Raw genomic sequence first — 18938 nt, 5'->3', positions numbered from 1 at the left:
TTTGGGTAAACTGTATACTGCAGATTATTGAGAAGGCTCTTACTTCCTTATAGATTCGCTTTAAAGGAAGAAGTATTGCTGTTGCTCACCCTCTTGGGACTCGCAAACATCAGGCACTCTCCCCAGTAGTCTTTCTATGTGCCAAAGAGCTTTCTTGGCTAACTCCTCTTTTTGCAGAAACATTTCTTTCACTCTGTTGATAATTCCAGACAGGTCTGTGGAGTTCAGTGGAGGTGCAGACTGTCCCCATTGGAAGTCCAGGAGAATCAACCTGGTGGCATTCTCAGACCTGTGAAGGTGGATCCCTGTGTTCAGGGAGAACATCCCTTGGTATTTGCTTGCAGTCATTAAATTGCTCTTTAAACTGAGCTAGAACAACTAATCTTTTAATTGGCTACGGTGCATATGTAGACATGTTTACAGATGTTAGCTGCAAAGAAAGTATGTATGTTAGTTTATCTTAAGTCCAAATTGTTAGAATTGGTAAGCTGTTGAGACATTGACTCAGTGATGTAGCTAGGAGTCCAATTTTTAGTGACTTTTGTGTCACTGGATTGCAAGTTGGAGGAAATAGGTTTCATCAGTTTATTTTCCTGGAAATCCATTGGCAAATTCTTCCCTATGGTGAAAAGCATGCCTTTTGCATGTTTTTTTTTTTTCTCGTATACAAGGTAGATGTGAACCATCTGGGAAGAAATTCAACACCAAATAATGTTGGTTAACTCCTGCCTAGAGCAGTGGATTATGTTCCAGTGCCTTTTGTTCTAGACTTAACAAATTGCATTTATTAAAAGCAGCATGATGTTGTGCTACTGTGCTTTTTTTCTTTTCCTATTTTGCATCTATTCCTTGTTCTTATTGAAAGTGATTACTGAGTGTCAGACTCCCCAGTACAATGACCTACAAAAATAAGCTTACTTACATGTTCAGAGGTTGTAGGTGTGATGTTTTTAATAATGTATTGTTCCTTCGGGGCAAATCTGTACATTGACTTAATGCTCATGTTTGTGCTGGTTTTTCTGTGTGATTGTTGTAGGCTCTTACTTCATTTTACCTACTGCAACAGAAAGCGTGAAAACATTACATCTCCTTAGCATCCAGATTTATGCTTTAATTAACATATAAAGGGAACCCACAAAAGATAGCAGTTTGCATTGGTATTTGAACCTTTCTCTGATTTCAGCGTGGTTTCTGTGAGCAAACTGTTCATCCCTGAAAATGCCCATGTTACTTCACATCTTTGTTTTTGGCCAGCTAGCTATTCTCATGCTGGAAGTGTAAGATGTATGTTTCATAGTCAAATATATTTCTTTTCCTCCCTGTGCTGTTGCATGCTGTGCATTCATAGCAGTTGCTACTTCTGCTCTTTGATAAAAACACAGGAGTGAATTTTGTGGTGTCTGCACAGTTCTCTAGTATACATTTTCTCTCTTTGGCTGTGTATACCCTAGGTATGTTTGCCTCACCATGCTCTTGTGTTGGGTCTCAGTCAATGAGCAGGCTTCTACACCGATTTTTGTCTTCATTAGCAGCTGTAGGAGACTGTCCAAACTAGCTAAGCAGCTCCACTGAAATTCACTCTGACACTAAATTGAATCAAGCTTGAGACAAGTCTTATAAAATCTGGAGTATCTTGTTTGTTATCACAAGGCAAAAAAAGCATTCTGCTTTACATTCTTCTGCTTAAGTTTTTAAGGAGCTTAACGGTCTGCTGATTTTTTTAGATGATAAGGTACGTTGATGGCGAGCAGAAAAACCGAGTTGGAGCTGAGATTTTTTGTGTGTGTGCACAGTGTTTCTTTCACTTGTGAGTTAGGAATGGTTATTATGATGGAAAAAACTGACTGTATAAGTCTGATTTGCTTCATCATAATCCGTACATTTGTATTAGAATATTAAGTATGTTTTCAGTATTTGCATTCCTGGAAGCTCCATGTTGCCTGGTGATCCAGGACTGTGAAAATATGAAAGATTTATTGCAGGCAGTTTGAGAGAGCTGAGACTAGTGATTGATCTTTCAGTTAGAGAAAGAATAAAGTAAAATTATTATTTCTGTAATTATTCTTTATAAAAGTAAGAATAGTTACCAAGTACTTTATTAGTTTATTTTACAGGGTTTTCCCCTAATTCTTTTAAATTATTCTTTGTGATAATATTGCCCTTCACTTCATCTGAGGGTTTAAAGCGCACTGTGAAATCAGTTGTGTGCAAATGAGTTACTGCTGTGTTGTTTCTCTGACAAGTGTTTGTATTGGGTATCTAGCTTGTAAGTCAGCAGCAAAACCCATGGACATGGGAGAAGCCCAGTCCTCACCTAAGTAATCATCTGTACTACTCAATCTTAACTACTGGCACAGAGATTTGCTTTGGGAAACAAAAAAAAAAAAAAAAAAGAGAGAACATAAAATGCTTTCCTTAGTTGTAAAAGCTTGATGTGAGAGACAAGCTTCTTTTCCATCGTAGAGGCATATTTCACTTAATTTTTCCTTTGGATTAATTTACCTGTCTGCATATTTAAATGACAAACTGCACAATCTTTTCTGAAGACAGCATTTGCACAGAGGCCTGATTATTTCATATGCATGACTGCTACTGTTGGATTTGTGCCATTTATTACAGTAGGTGATTGCCTCAGCATCTTCCAGCATTTCTTTCGTATAGTATTTTTAAATGGCTTTGTCAAAGCCCCATCTGTCTCGACAGGTGAAAATGCATAGCTTACTGAAACAGATGGCAAATCAGAATAATACTGCCCAGAACCGTCATTTGCTTGCTTGGCTGTTCATAAGGTAATGTCCACTGGATTTGTTGTCTTTGCTTGGAAAGCAGAACAAAGTCAAGAGATTTTTTTTTTTTTTTTTGTAGAGCCTCTTTTTGCAGTGTTTTGAATGTGTAAGTTAAGCAAAACTACCCTTTTCAATGTCATTTTTTATTCTGCCAAACAGTTGAAATGAACATTATTCATAATTGTGAGAACAACTTCTGTTTGTGTAGAACAGGTTATTAATAGAGATCTGCAAACTTCCCATGGGTCTCTGGGCCCTGTTGTATTTTTGTGTTCCTGATTTTCCTTAAACATGTTTGATACATTCAATGGTTATGAACTGTAAAATGGTCGAACAACTGCTTGCTTCTGTTTGGGTATCACTGTAAGTGAACGTTACAATCTGTATTTGGCAAGAACTTTGAAAGACTTTTAAGAGATGCTGTATGAGTGCATGTTATTGCCTTTAGAAAAGCCTCTAGCATCTGCTTAAACTGAACTTTTTCAGGAGTACGAAACTCATGAGAACTCCAAGGGATTCTGAAAGTGCAGATTTTTACCCTAAAATGTTCCTGCTCACACTGCCTTTACCAAAATTTCAGTGAATGTCATTGCCATTTTCTGCTGGAGGTTGTTCTACTGCTGGAGGCTTGCAAGTGGAGATGTTTTTGTAAATCCTCTCAGGGCTGTCAAAAGATGATGCTGCTTGGGGTGGGAAGAACATACTGGAAGTTTAGTAGATCTGTATGCTTCCCAGCTATGTATTTAAGACTATACGAGTTAGTTCAATCTGCCCTTACCTATACATCACTCATTCTAAAGAAAATTTGTATGTCTCTCGTCCTTTTAAATGGTTGAGGTGACCTCCACGTAAGTTGAGAAACATTGATCTCATGACCTCAGATGCCTGTTAAATGCCTTGCTGGCATTTACATCTGCTGTCTGTTTGTTGGTATTGAGAACTGTTCATTACCGAGTTGATACATTTTTATTAACTTCTGCCTGTCATCGTTTTAAAGGTAGCTACATTGCCAGGATTTATTTTTATATGTGTTTATACATACATAAATAAAAAATAATTGAATCTGAAGCTTTTAAATACTTTTTGTCTTTACATCTCAGATTAATAAAACTGACTGACTACAGCTTTCTCTAACATAAAAAAGCAGTTAGTGTGTCTGTTGCAAACTGGCAAGCCTAATTTTTATGCTCTGAAAACCTTGGAGAACCTCATAGGTCACTTAAGGTTTCTGAATGTCTTTAACTTCCCTGTCCTCTTCAGATCATCAACATGAAAATAGTATAATTTCATCTGTTAAATGGACAAAGAGCTGTTTTGTGTTTTTTGTTTGTTTTTTGTTTTTTAATAGGACTGTTCTAGCAATGTTTTGTTTCACAGAATTTCTATGAGTGTAACTTATTTCCATGTAGACTCCTGATATACTTCTGTTGTCAGTAAATGAAAACAACCAACCAACCAACCACCTTTTTGAAAATGGTGCATTCTTGTGCACCATTCTTGATTTTTGAGACTGGTTTCTGATGTTTTTTCAGTTTATTCTTACTATGCATTGCCCACATAATACACTTGTCTGTTAGAAGCTATCTGTGTATGAAAGGCACATCCTCAGTTCAATTTTTTATCTTTTAGAATCAGCAATTACAGAAATCTTTAATGCATGGCTTTTCTGTTCTGCTTGCCTTGGGGACATTATCAGATGCTGTGAGACTTGAGACTGCTTACACCACTTTGTGTACATAACTATGATGTTTTACTTCTCTCTGCCAGTGGTAATAAATATCACACAGTGATTGAAGATGGTTTTATTTGATTAAACCAATGTACTTGCAACTGATGTAAATCTTTGGATTGTGACTTTGTTTTGGGTCTGACTGTTACAGTTCCAGAGGTTTTGGTGTTTGCTGCCCCAGTTGAGTCCCTCTCAACTTAAAATTGGGCAAAATATTTTTAGTGCTCTGTGTGCTGTCTCCATATTTCAAGCCATGGACTAGACTGAAATAGCAACCTTCATGTTTTCACTCCTCTTCACAGACAAATCAGGACATTCTGTTAGCATCTCCCCCCTGAGCCGTTTACACACGTGTGTGCAGGCTGCACAACGTGCTCCTTTGCCATGCCTCCAGCTGGAGGTGTGGGGGGATCTCCAGAATTTCTGTGGGTAGAAGAAAAGTTCCAAATCAGGCAGCTCTGGCTGAGTCAGAGGCAGGACTGTGCTGCGCTGGAGGCCGTTGGTACCTCCCCTTCCTGAGGTGGCAAAACACTTGGAACAAGGAGGATGGAAAATCAAGATGGTCAAGCCCTTTCAGTGTCTTTTAATCCTTTTAGTTTGGCAGCAATAACTTCTGCTTTAATACTGGAAGCAATATCCAGTACAACACGTAACTTCTTTCTGTCAGATTGATTTCCTTCTTAAACTGCAAACTCACTTTTTTTTTTTTTTTTTTTCCTTCAGTTGTACAGGAGTTTGTGTAAATCTGTGGGGTAAACAGAGCAATTGTAGGGATGCATCATTGTTTCCACAAATGGGAAGCAGGAATGCAGTCACCTATTCTGTGTCAGTGTTACATTTAAGATATTGATTGCTGTAACAAGATACATTTTTCTGGGATTTCATCATTGGCTGTAAAACAATGATTTAAAGCTTGTCTATAAGAAGTTGAGTACAGAAAAAGAGAAATTGCTCAAGTCTTCTGAGGATCTTGTTTGTCATCTTAATCTCGCACATACGTGTTTTTAAATGAAATGTTCTCTCTGTGGTGCTGTATTTTAGGCTGTCCTTTTCCCAGCAATGATACACAGAAACTCAATTAAATGTGTGGCAGCAAGGGGGAAGGGGCACATGTTATCAAGGTCTTTCTCTTACAGATGGTGTGTATTCTGTTTCCCATGAGCATCACTTAATGCTCATTCAGCTGGTATTGCTAGAGAAATAACTTGCCTCGTTAACCACCATAAAACAGTGTTTGGTAAACTAGCTCTGAAGCAGTGTTTTGAGATGTTATTACCTGGAACCATGTCTCAACTTTTACTGGTAATTACGGTTTTTGAAGGGGTGGGCAGGAATGACCAGGATTAAAAAGCAATAAAATTAGGTACTTCCTTCTTTAATACTCCTTTCCAAACTGTCCTGGGCACTTGGTACACATCAGGCTCAGTTAATTGGCCATGAATCATGGAGCCCATTCCCCTTTTTCTGCCTTCTCAGTGCCTTATGTGTTCTCTTGAGCATCTGCTCTTGCAGACAGTTAGGAAATGCTGCTCCAGAGGACACTACGTGCATTTTCTCCAAAGACTCTCATTATATATGCCAAATCTATGTAGTAGCAAAACGTGGCAACATCCTGAAATAAGACATTCTGTGGGCAAATTTGTTAAGGTTTGTATTATGGCACTCACTGATGTAATAATCTAAAATAATACTTGGTGCTTGTTACTTTTTTTAACTTCATTTTTTTTTATTTTGGCTTTCAGCTCAGATCGACTGATAGAAGAAACAATAAGGTAGGAATGAATTTACTAATTTTCATTATTTTCTGTACAATCAGCATTTGCACTGAATTGTGTCTAAAGATACCAGTCATTTTATTTATACAATAGCTGTATTGTTTACAACTCATATGCAATATTACAGTGAACTGGTGGTGGGGTTTGTTGTGCTTTTTTTGTTTTGGTTTGGTTTGTTTTTTTATTCAGTGTTGACATAATGGTGTTGTTTAAATATTTTATTCAGCCTAGTTTAGAAAATTTGTGTTTCTGTTCAAAGGTGAATAGCCCCTACAGAAACAAAGGGAATGATTGAGCAGAGTGAGTCTCAGATTGAGCTGTTGAGAGCTATTGCAGTAGTCATGCTTTTTCTTCTCACAGTGACACTCTCCTACAACATGATTTTCTGTAATCTTTAAATGTGTTTAGCACCCTCTTGTGCAGCTGATACAGGTAAAGGCTTTTACCACAAGGGCTTGAGAGATTACTGCTGTTGTATAGTTATTATGTAATTTGAATACTTGAGTGATACCTTCTCTAACTGATCTAGAAATTTTAGAACTGCAGCATCGTAAATTACTTTTATCATCTCTGCCCTTCCCAATCTTCCACTGAGCTCTGGGATTTTGCACACCAATAATTCAGAGTGCCCGATGTAATGGTTTTAAATTTTAGATTATTGCTTAAAAAAAAAAAGGGGGGGGGGGAAGAAAGAAAGCAAGATATGCTTTCAGATAATGCATATACTGGCATAAGTGATCAAGAAGAGTAATTAGAGGCACAGCAAGGCTCTGTGTCCATTAAGGGCTGGCTAGCTTAAGTACAAGCAGTGGGCTCAGTATAATTAACATGGTGGAAGAATGTGTTAAACCACATTAATGTGCAGTGATGAACCTGCAGTAGTCAGTACAATAATGTCTGAAAATGTGGATGTAATCTCGCCACAACCTCATAAAGGTATTTGCCAAACTTGGCACAGTTACTGAGGGTTTTTGTTTTCCTTTGGGTTCTAGTCCTTTCCTGATTAAAAATCTTCTCCTTTATTGACATGCTTGTAGCCCTACTTTCCTGTCTTACAAAGCTCAACATCAGTTGAATCTCTTATTTGCTGCCACTCCAGTAAATAGAGCATTAAGCAGCATATTATGATTTATTAAGCTTAATATCCTGCAAAATGACTCGTAACTTATCACTTGAGCTCTTTGCCTAGCTTCTTGATTATGTGTCATCAGAGAAGCTGCGAGTACGTGTATTTGTGATCGGTGAACCTCCGTGTCGATTTACCTGTGCAAGGGAACATAGCCGTGGCAAACCAGAGCTCACAACAGGGCAGTTACCCAAATACTCAGGTTCCTCCATCAGCCTTGACCCTCCTCAGAAGCTCTAGGATGCCACCTGTAGGTGTCCTGGATGGTTTAAAACTTCTTCAAGTTTCATTTGCATGAGTTACAGTTCTGTGGTTGACTATAACTTGACTATCTTCACAGCGACTGCTTCTCACGCAATAATCCCCACCACATGCTTGGGTCAGAGGTCTTTGGTGCTGTTTACTGAAAGCATTCCTTTTGTTAATAAATGAACTTTGATTTTTAAGAGGCTGCACTCCTTGTCACATCATTTATTATCTATAGTAAATGAACTTGTTGTAGTTGTTGCCAAAAATGTTCTAATTTTTTTTTGTAGTAAAAGAGCTTGTTTAGTAGCTACATTGAGCAGGAAATATAATATCATTTGTATCATCTTAATTCAATTCTGACATTGAAACCAGAATGAACTTTTTGTTTTACTATTTTTCTTGTCATCCCCAGTAATTGCACGGATTCAGGTATGATATTAATTGGTGGTAAACCCTGCTGCATTTTAAGTGATTTTTACCAGGTAAAAGTGTATCCAACTTCTGATTATCAACTGCTTTGTCTATTGTAAACCAAGTAAAAGAGGGAATTGTGCAGGGGAAGCTGTTCAAATTCAGATTTCTTGTGTGAAGTGAGATGTACTTGGCTAATTCTGGCTACTAATACTGCTCTGTCTTCAAGATTTACATATGCTGTAGATCATTACGCATTATTTGGGTGTAAATCAGGAAGTCAAGAAATTTCTTTGTATTTTTTTAGGGATTGCTATTAAGCAGTGTTTCCAAACACTGGAAACATTTTGCTGTGTGTGCAGAGGCTTTTGTTGACAAGGTGCATACCGGTGACCCCATTGCCAGGGACTCTACAGTTAGCAATAATTGTGAAACCCTTGCTCTAACTTTCTGCAGAGAACCAAAGAAGTGCAGAGCCTGACTGTTCCTGTGTGTGGTTCCTCCACAGCAGCAAACATACGTGCAAGAGAATTTATGGGTACCTAAGCTGAAATGATTCAGTAACTAAAGTGATAAGTAGGGCTGTCATTCCAGATGTTTTGTTAGTACTAAACTTTTAATCAATTTTAAAATGATTTACGTGACATGGGTTCTTACTGCAGCATATTTCTTTCTAGAAACGAGTGGGATGTGATACTGCAGTTCTTTTGGAACAGTGTTCACTTCTCTTGGCCAGATTTAAATATAAGCAAAGATTTTGCTTAATATGTTTGATGTTCTCAGGTTTTCATTTCAAACATTATCACTTTTCCAAAATAGCAAACGATTTATTTCTTATTTTCCAACAATTTGTATTTTTAGGTTGGCTCAGTTTGAATTTTTTTATAGTTCTGCATGTACAGCGTGACAAGTTCTTAGGATTTTATTGTAATACTGTTTCTGAGGCCTGATTCAGGCTGATTTGTTAGTGTTTGTATATTAACAGATTGGCCTACTCTACTTCCACTCTGAAGCCAGACCAAAACCATAGGTTTAATTTTGAAAAAATCATCTCCTTATGTACTTGGGGTATTTCTGTAGATAATAATTAGGATTTAATAAAAGAATTCACTTGCATTGAATCCTTGACAGAATGGAAAGGAATGAGTTAGATTTTGAGTCTTAGCCCTTTTCAGAAGAGTGCCTAGGCAAAATCACTTGCCTTTCTGGGGAAATGTTCCTTTTATTTTCATTTTGGGCTTCATCAAAAGACACAATAGTCTTTAAAGTAATTTGAAAGATTGTGTATCTGTAAGTATGCTTGTGTATATATATATATACACATATGTGTATATTTATAGATATGAATATATATGTATGTATACACAAAGAATAAGCAATAGAATCGGAATTTTTACCAATTTAAAACTAAAGCTTGCATTTCTGTGTAGAGTCACAGAGTCCATTCTCTTAATCACAGACATTGTCATGAATTTAAATGAGCAAGTATGATTCATGGAGTACCAAATGAAGCAGAAGTTCCAGTAATACATCAATTATTTGATTTTTCAAAGCATGTCTTGTTCCTTTAGAGCTTTGTTTTAGTTTCTTATCAATGTAGATTTGACTGAGCTGTCTCAGGATGAAGCAAGGAGTTGATTTTTTTGGTACGTTTCACTTGATGATATGCTATATTGTGTATGGCTTCTATGTGGGGTGAAAATAGCCAACAGCTTAAACATTTGTCTCAGTAAAAACACTTTGCTTCCAGGTCAAGCAGCATTAAAAGTGTTTCTCTGCAGGTTAGATAGTTTGACTGTGATAATGGCTGGAAGTGTCTACTACTCTGTACTTTTTCATGCCAGTGAAAACTGCAAACTGTGTACAAATGTCAGTTGTTTTGCCTCTGAAGTGAAATTTGGTTGCTTGTGTACCCACAGCCCTACTGAACTTTCAAGGACGAACTTGAAATGTAAATGAAATTTTGAGGAAATATGGCTGCAAGCACAGGAATTTGAGATAGTCCTGCAGATTCGTGGAAGAGATGGGTGGGCACTTTGTGGCTGTGACCTCAGGCTTACCTAGAAGAGATTTCCCCAGTAGCGCAGCAATCTTTAATGTTGTACTTCAGCAGTGCTTTAATATTAAATAGAGAGAGCAGAATACCATCTGGTTTTAGAAACTTGGTTTACACCCAACTCTAGTAGTTCAAGCCAGTGCAGCACCGAGAATAGTTCATGCTAGTTTCCAAATGAAACGTTAAATTGGGGTCATCTTGATTCCAGTAAGAAGCATTTAATCTTTTATCGTAAATGTTGTGTAGAACTTTCAAAACATAAGAAAAAGATATTCCTGATCTGGGGAGATTACAATGTCAAGTAACTAAATGGGGCCAGTATTGTGAATGGGAAGAATATGATTATTTTTTTTTTTAAATGCATTTGTCAGGGAGGAAATGGCAACAGTAAGTCAATAAGCATATGTTAGGAATGGGAATGAAACCAAAACTGTCTAATGAAGGATATGAGGAAGCTGCAATACTTAAGGCTGTACAAGACCAGTCAGTGGTCTAGTCCCCAGGAGCTGTGTGTTTTCTGGCAGTTCTTAAATTGAATAGTCTCACAGATACAAAGGCTTAGGTAAACCAGCTCATGTTTTGAGTAATTAAATTGTACATGAATAACAGTGCTTTTTACTTGAATTTTGACTTGTTAATGGTAGCTAGAATCCAGTTAAACTCTTGTTCATGGATATCAGAATTACATTTCATTACTAGACCATATCGTATTTAAAATGGTAATTACTACAATTTTTTTTTCTTCAGAGCTCTTCAGTAAAACCTAGCCCGTTGAGCTAATTTTTTCAAGATACTGAATAAAAGACAGGAAGATTGTTTCAATCTTGTAATATGTAAACTTAAACAGTTACATCCTGCCTTTTTATATGAAATGGACAGTTTCAGTCCTCAGATGTTAAAGCAGGATCCTTGTGTTCCATGATGATCTGTAGTAATTATTTCTAAAGGCATTTTGGTGGTGGCTCAGGAACACTTTATATCTTGGCAATCATCTTGTATTTTCACTTCTGTAAATTAGTGGATACCTTAATGAGTCATTGGATGCATCTTATGAAAACATGTGGCTTAATTCAGGGGTGCTTTGAGAAATGCTGTATTAAAACTTCATCTGGACAAGTATCAGCTCAGTGTGGGGGTGTAAGATAAGAAGCTGGAGGTTACTGAGCAAGCTTTCCTGTGTACAGTTAGGAAATTCTGGATTTTTTTCAGCTTGGTTCCTAGCAATTCAAAATTTCCTGAGTGCTCTTCTCAATAGCGAATGTAATGATTTTGTGAGTTTGTTGCTTTTTATGTTAGAGGACTAAAATACCTGTATGCTGAGTTGCAAATATATATAATCTGTCAAATGCCCTATCTTCTCACATGTGATACGATTTGATGTACTTACTGTTCTAATTTTGTAGCCCCTTTTTCAGCCCTTGATAGTGACTGCTTTTTCTATATTGATATATAGCTGTTTATTCTCTATTCAGAATTTCTGCTAATGCCTTCTCTTAGATGCTTTTCTTTGTATACTCATGCACTTCTGGATAGACAATGATTTGATTCTTCATTTCTCTAATCTAATTTTAACATTCTTTTCTTCTAATTTTAGTACCGAAAAGGCTGTCCTGTGTAATCAAATAAATCAGTAGCATTTATGGCTTAGGTGAAGTGGTCTATCCACAGGAATAAGCATATTCAACGTGCCGAGTGACAACACTACACAGTCTGAGGAGAGGCTTTGTAGACTTTCTTCTGATGTTTTTGCAGAAACAAGTAGTTTTGGTTAGCTGATTCTGGCAACCCCTTGTTGCTTCCAGTTAACCATGAGTTTCATTTTCACTTTGTGCTGATTTGGCACTTCAAAAGTATGAAAGAAGACATGCTAAATAGCCAACTGTATGTAAAAAATGCTTGAAGGATTTTATGGTTCTGCCCTAAAACTTCCTTCTTTTTTCTTTTTTTTTTTTTAAATCTAATACTTCGAAACTTAGTATTAGAATGTTAACTGTGTTCCTATAGAGTTACTGATTGAAAATATCAGGGTTTGCCTACTTGTTCTTAAACAGTTATATTCTCTTTATGACTGATAAACTCTGGATTTCCTAATGTATGTCCAAGTTTACCAGAATGCTAATATAACCTTAAAATAATATATTGATCTGCCCTGTCAATGTGTGTTGTTCTATTTAAAAGAATTTGCTGTACAGAGCTTTTGGAAGAGTATTTTCTCTGACCTGAAAGCTATGAGAGCCGTAGGCAGGCCCTTCTGTCACCTTTGTCTCACATATGTTTGTGTGATGAACTTGTCTTGCTTTCCAATTTATTCTGCTACCACTAAAACCAAAATCAGACCACTTACAATACTCGGGCTTTGGCTTGGTGATCTCTTAGTTTTTATGGGCAAAACTAGAGTGGGAAAAGGCAGCCTCCATCTGAAGAGGTGGTAGCAGATTTTTCCCTCTTTTTTTTTTTATTTATTTTTTCTTAAAGTTTGCCTGGCACATTATAGGAAGGCTGAAGATACTGTATCAAGGGCTGCTTGAGATGGCAGATATAATGGAAGGGAGCCCAAACTAAACTGCTCCAGAAATACTTTAGGGATCATTGATCCAGGTTGTTTTCTTTAAGATCTTTGTGAACAGTGATGCTGACATTTCTCTGTAAGTCTTGAAGGGCAGTTGTTAGGCTTGGCTCTGCTGGGTTTTGCCAGCTATTCTGGTGATGCTGGCTGTGGTGTCCTAGACAAGAAGCCAGTGGTACATCTACTGATCCAGAGCTGCTCATTCCCAATATTGTTTTGTTCAGAGAGAAACCTGGAATAGTGTGTCAAATGGTCTTTGTTATAAAAACATCAGGAACACTAGTTCTATCTTTAATACGTGTACAAATACAATTAATGTGTGTGGCTTTTTCTACCAGATTTACCTGGAAATAAACAGGTGGTTAAAGGTACTTTTTTTATCCCCTTCCAATACTAAAATGCCAGGTCAACCTAAGTACTTCAGTACTAACATCTGGACAAATGATGTTTCAACATTTTAGCTGTTACAGAAGGATAAGCCCAAAGTCTTGAAACCCAGATGAATTCAGTACAGAACAGTGCTCGAGGATTGAGCAGGTTTGTTCAGAGACTTCAGTAGTAAATATTGAGGCTTTATGTAAAATGCCATGTCCAGTTTATACTGCAGAACTTGAGAATAATGTTAGGCTTGGACTGCGTGCTTTGGTGCTTTGTACCTTCCTCTCCTTAGAAATAATGCTCACGTTGGCTGTGATTTTTGTTTTGTGTTTGTATACAGACACTGAACGTGAGCAAACATAAAATGCCTTTGAAAATTTGAATGTCTGTATTGGGTAAAAAGCATTTTGCATTTTCTTATCTGTGTGTTCTCCTCTGAAATTACAGCTTTAGTTCCCTTTTCTCATATTTATATCTGTTGTGTTGTGTTGTTCTACTTAACTTTCATTCTTCCAGAATATTCTCCCTCCATATTTAAGCCTGACAAACTTGTCCAAGAACTTATTTTAATCGTTGTTATTCATGTAGATACAGTCAACAGCAGTATAGGTGACATTTTCTGAGTTATTATCCAGCCATGTTGTATTTATGTCCTACTTCATTTATTTTTGAACTGCATGCCAGCCAAGAAGAGCAGTATTTGTCATACTGTTCCTTCTTAAGCACCATATCTCAAGAGCCTGAACTTTTATGTACCATTTCTCTAGATGTAAATGAGTTTGTCAAAGTAGCTACATGAAATACTACCTGGGGCTAAAAGTAGTAGCCTATCCTTTCATTTTCCATCCTATAACTCTTTGTTTCATGAGCTGAAAAGAAACTTAAGGTAGAGAGACATTTTTGGCAGCTGAGTAGTTCTTTAAAATCTTCATTTAAATGTCTTATTTTTAAGAGCACAGTTGCTTTTTTCCAGCTTCCAGAATGTATTAAATTTGAAATGGGAGATTTGTCTTATATTCACCTGTATTGTGTTCTTATATTTAGATAAAGTACATACAGCTGGATCATGCATTCATAAAGAAACAGAGTATGAAAACTTATATACCCATGAATTATATTCTTAATTAGGACCGAAGCTCAAAAGTGTATTTTATCTGTGCTGTGTTGGAAGCATCATTTGATATGGTTTGTACACCAGCTCCCTCAACTCCAGCTTGTGGAAAACAGTCAAATTGGACTTGCTGGGAAGAGACGTTAATGCAGGAGAATCCAAGCTTCGCCCACTTATCTTGAGTCAGGGGACAGTATTAATCTTGGGACAAAGCAATTAGATCCCAGCACTTCATTGTGCTTAAATGTCTTCAAAGACCTGGTGGCTGTATGTCCCAGTTTGATTGTCCAGAAACCTTCTGTGCGAAGCTCCATGAGCTGTGTTGGGTCTCAAACTGCACTTGCCCCTCCTCTCAACCAGCATGTTCACTTTGCAAATTGATTTTTAATTGTGAGTCATCTCTTACTTGCTTAATACCTCTGTAGCCATCATATCCTGATGGCAGAGAAGAAATCTCATATGCTCTCTGGAGTGAAAGTAAGTATGGGGCTTCTATGATTAAACAAGCTTCTAAATTTAAAACTTATGCCAGAAGATACCTTTTAGGTTTGCTTGTAATGTAGTACCATTTTTTGTTGGGGCTGGGGGAGATATGCCAAAACCTTGCCTGTTTCAAGAAATCGCAGTGCTTTCAATTGTTAATGGCTCATAGAAAAAGAGAAATCATTTAAGTGTAAAGGATAGAGATTAATGGAAAAAATGTGGTTTCATTCATATTGCTTCACCTCATTCATTGTTCTCTACAGAAGCGTTGCCTGCTTGCTCTCCTCTTGTTTTAGATGTAGATTATTCTTAGCACCAACAACTTGAACCACTCTTTTTCTTTCTCCAGCATTGCCATGGCAACTAAAGAAAATATGACTTCACAGAGAGGGATATTGAAGTCAATACAAAACAAGATGAATACCTTGGCTAGTATCCTTTCCAAAAAATTTGTGCTGCCAGTGCGTAAGAAGAGGTATAGTACAATTTTTCACTCTGTCATTTGGACATCACAATGCTTTGCAATGTCAAAGGCTGTATGACCTGTGGAGGTGTTGTCATTAGTGATGAACAGACCATTTTTTTACCAGTCTCACTTGATAATCTGATTGAAGCATCTTAATGATGAATGTGGTGAATAAGTTGTCTTTACTCAAATTTGAATACTGCATATAAAGCAATGTAGCTTCATTTTCAGGTAGAGATCTGCAGTGGCATTTTATGGCCTTCCCTGCTATATGTTTTCATAAAAGTATAATTTCATTTTACTTTTTGCTTTCAAGACTGTCTAGAGCTGAAGCTTGGCATACATTGCTGCTTGTAACAGTTTACAGCTAAGAGTATTCATGACCTGCGTATCCTCTTGTCTGTCACAGTCTTGCAGATGTTAAGATTTTATCTTGTTGGTTTCTCTTCATATTCTGTTCTCATGGCTAAAGAATGTACCGGACTGTCAGGTCGTGCATGCTTGTTGTTTTCCCACTTATTCCTTCCTTTCTGTCGTAGGGGCCCACAGAACAACATTAGCATCGTTTGATTAGACAGATTACATCCTGAAGAGATGTATCTTGGTAACCCATAAATTTCATTACAGTTCTTAGCAACTGGCAAGAACAAAAAAAAAAAATAAAAATAATTCAATAAGCCTTGGCCTTAAAAGATTCTTGGTTCCAAAGACATGAAGCTCTGAAGCTTATTATCTTGTTGGCAATTGTATTTTGTACATTAAAAGATAGATTTACATCTTTATGATATTACAGCAGGAGGAGTTCCTCCTTATGTGCTATACTTTAACAGTGCACAGTCATGCAACATGCGTGGTTCTCTCAGTCAAATGCTTTTGGTTGTTCCCTTCACCAGTATCAGAATTCCATTAAATAAATTCCACAGATGTTTTATATAACTGCCCCATTTATTTTTTTTTCCATTCTCATTTAAACACAATTGTTAAAAGTAACTAAGCCTCATGTATTGGAGAGTAAAGTATATAAAAATCTGGTACTTTAGATAATCAGGTGATGAATTCTATGTAAGTGTGAACACTGGGCAGTTCTGTGCTGCCTTTTCTCTGTCTGTTATTAGTGAAATACAGTTGTAAATCTGCTAACTATCCATCAGGGTTTTTTTACTGCATCTGCTTTCTCCAGATTGGGAGTAGTTCTGCATTTCTTGCAGTGTTGGGATTTCCACATACAGACTTCAGGGCTTGTTAGTGAAGATACTGTTTGCTGATATGACCTTGACTCAGACTTCTTAAAGATCGGTTTCCAGCAGTGAACAGCCTGATTCAAAGGATCAACCTTCGGAAACGACGGGATTCCCTCATCTTGGGTGGCGTTATTGGCATCTGTACCATCTTACTGCTGCTATATGCTTTTCATTGATGGATGTTACCCCACGGACTCTGCTAAACTCATCATCACCATCCCTCCCCCCAGTCAAGGAAAAGTGAGTGGGGGAAGCGACAGACTTCAAAGGGCCTGCTCCTCATGGCTGGGAGTGGCAGCATGGTGTCTAGAGCTTATGATGGTAGACTGCGACACTGGGTTTGGGTTGAAGCTGCAGTGTTTCTCCTTCCCTGCCATACATCTTCCTTTGGTTAAATTTTGTGGGATTTGTTTGTCTTTAATTCCCTTTCTCACTGCAAGGTAAGTAAATATGGGATGCTTACCAGGACCGATAGAACAGCTTCTGTGCTCAGCGGTGCTGAGGAGGTCTGTTGTTGGCTGGTAAGTGGAAAAAGATTGTTAGGCTTGCCTGGGGTGGAAACTCAGCAGGAAGCCAGTTTCCCTCATAGGCCAAGCACAGGACTGAACACTTTTGCCCTGTGAGAATATTGCAGCTTTAAGCCGTCAGGTTGCTTTACTACTAAATACATGTTCTGTAATTCTTTTTAACTCATGGTTGAGATACTAGTTATTTCTGCATAATTTGTGCTGTGAAAACTGTGCTTCACACAAATTCCTCAAAGTAAAAAAAAAAAAAACAAAAAAACAAAAAACCAAACCCAAACAAAAACAAAAAACAAACCCAAACAAACAAAAAAACCCCAAACAAAAACAAAAAAAGGTTGTTCAGTTCAATTTTTACACAGAATATGAATAAACTACCCTCTGAGGAAGATTGGTAAGGTTTCTTTTGGCTTTAAAGGGACTAACAAGTCCCCCTTTGTAAAAAGGGAGCAGTGTTCTAGCAGCTGTTTACTACAGTGTTCAGTCATCTGAAAAGTGACCAAACGTGAGTTCACCTAAAGATAGTCTTTTGGATGTTAATACTTTGATTTTGGCTGGCATCATAGAAGTCTTTATAAAGACATGATAAGCAGTTTGGAAAACCTATATTGTAATTTAGATAAAGTTATTCTAATAGCATTAATATTTTTACACCTAAGTAGGATATAATCTAAACTGTTAATTGGAAATGAAAATTATGACAGTCATACCTCTGAGGCAAATGTATCTGCGTGCATAATTTTGGACTTAACTCCTCATAGTAAAGAGTTGAATGTATGAATAGTGAAACAAGTATTATTTACCATTATCGGGGGGGGGGGGGGGGGGGGGCGGGGGAGGAAATTTTTTTTGTCCAGACATGCAACATGTTGTGTTTGCATTTCTGAACAAAGCTGATGTCAGGAATGGCTTTGATATTGCAGATTCACAAGTTAGAGATTTTCCTGCTCTTTCAACATCTCTTTTCCATCTGTCATATCATAACCCAGTAAATTCAAACTGAGGCACTGAAGTATCTTTCTAAGAACTTGATTAACTCTTTTCACAATCAGTTTACAGTGCTTCTAACAGATTTCATGTATGCCATTACCCACAAATGTCACATAGTCTCCAGGTTCTCCTCTGGAACAAAGTCTAGCAGGACGGCCACAATTTTTTACTGCTTTTTATAGTGTCTGTGAAGTACCTGTTGGAAGGAGTAGAGACTTGTGCCTGTGTAGTGTGCAAAACCACACTGTTGCGCCTAAAATGTCTGTATGGATTTGAAGGCTTATTTGCAGACTAATAACTGTGCTAAATAGTCAACAAAGGCTTCTAATCGGTCATCTTGTTGTTGGGATTAGAAAACATTGGAATTAATACATGTAAAACTGGGATTTGGTTTTTAAATAAAGGGTGATTATTTGGTTAATTTGGGAATGTTCCTGATTTGAAATGAACTGTTCATTAAAGGGGCTTATGAAAAACCTTGATGGATAAGGAGGTTTCTTAATGATCTGTGTGTTGGGAAATCAAACCTCTTCTTCCCAATGCTTTTTCTTTGATTCCACCACCACCCTAAGGAACCCTGATCAGCAGTTGTGCTTCTGTTTAGGATTTGTAGGATTTGGTTGCTATATAGTTGGCAATATGAGATCTGCAGTACCGTAAATAAATTCACTTATTTAATCTTATAACCAGTCTTTTTACTGGACTTAATTGATTATTTGGTGCATATATTTAATCTTATTGTGTGAAAAAGCTGCTATGGAAAATATGTAGATTATAATAAATATGTAAACATAATTGATTTTTCATGTTATGAAAATATTATGAAGGAACTGATATATTTTGGTATAAAATAACGGAAATATGCTCAATGATCTCTGATAAAGCTTTACTGGAAGTGGCTTCAGTGTTGGCAACCCCTCCATGGTTTTTATTTGTGTTGGTTTTGAGACTGAGTCTTGTGTTGGCAACTACATTTAATTAACCTTGTAGTCTCCCCTTCATCATCTTCTTGTAGTCCTCCAGCAATGCGAGCAGGCGCTCTGCACT

The 18938-nt window shown here is 37.2% G+C and overlaps 1 protein-coding gene across 4 annotated transcripts in view; it reads left to right on the top strand.

The window, feature by feature from the left end:
• The window catches only part of GOSR1 (golgi SNAP receptor complex member 1), a 32145-nt gene extending 13568 nt beyond the window's left edge, over positions 1-18577 (top strand). For 2 of the 4 annotated variants that reach the window (XM_033004828.2, XM_033004826.2), the window contains exons 7-9: positions 6258-6287; positions 15020-15102; positions 16429-18577. In XM_033004828.2, the coding sequence (XP_032860719.1) occupies positions 6258-6287; positions 15020-15102; positions 16429-16553 (238 nt within the window). In that variant the 3' untranslated portion in view covers positions 16554-18577. The other 2 variants (XM_033004827.1, XM_033004824.1) reach the window with 1 other exon arrangement.
• The last annotated feature ends 361 nt before the right edge of the window (positions 18578-18938 follow it).

This window comes from Tyto alba, unplaced genomic scaffold (genome assembly GCF_018691265.1).
Source record: "Tyto alba isolate M040663 unplaced genomic scaffold, T.alba_DEE_v4.0 Super-Scaffold_19, whole genome shotgun sequence".
Lineage (NCBI taxonomy): Eukaryota > Metazoa > Chordata > Aves > Strigiformes > Tytonidae > Tyto > Tyto alba.
This window is presented reverse-complemented; position numbering and strand designations above follow the sequence as displayed.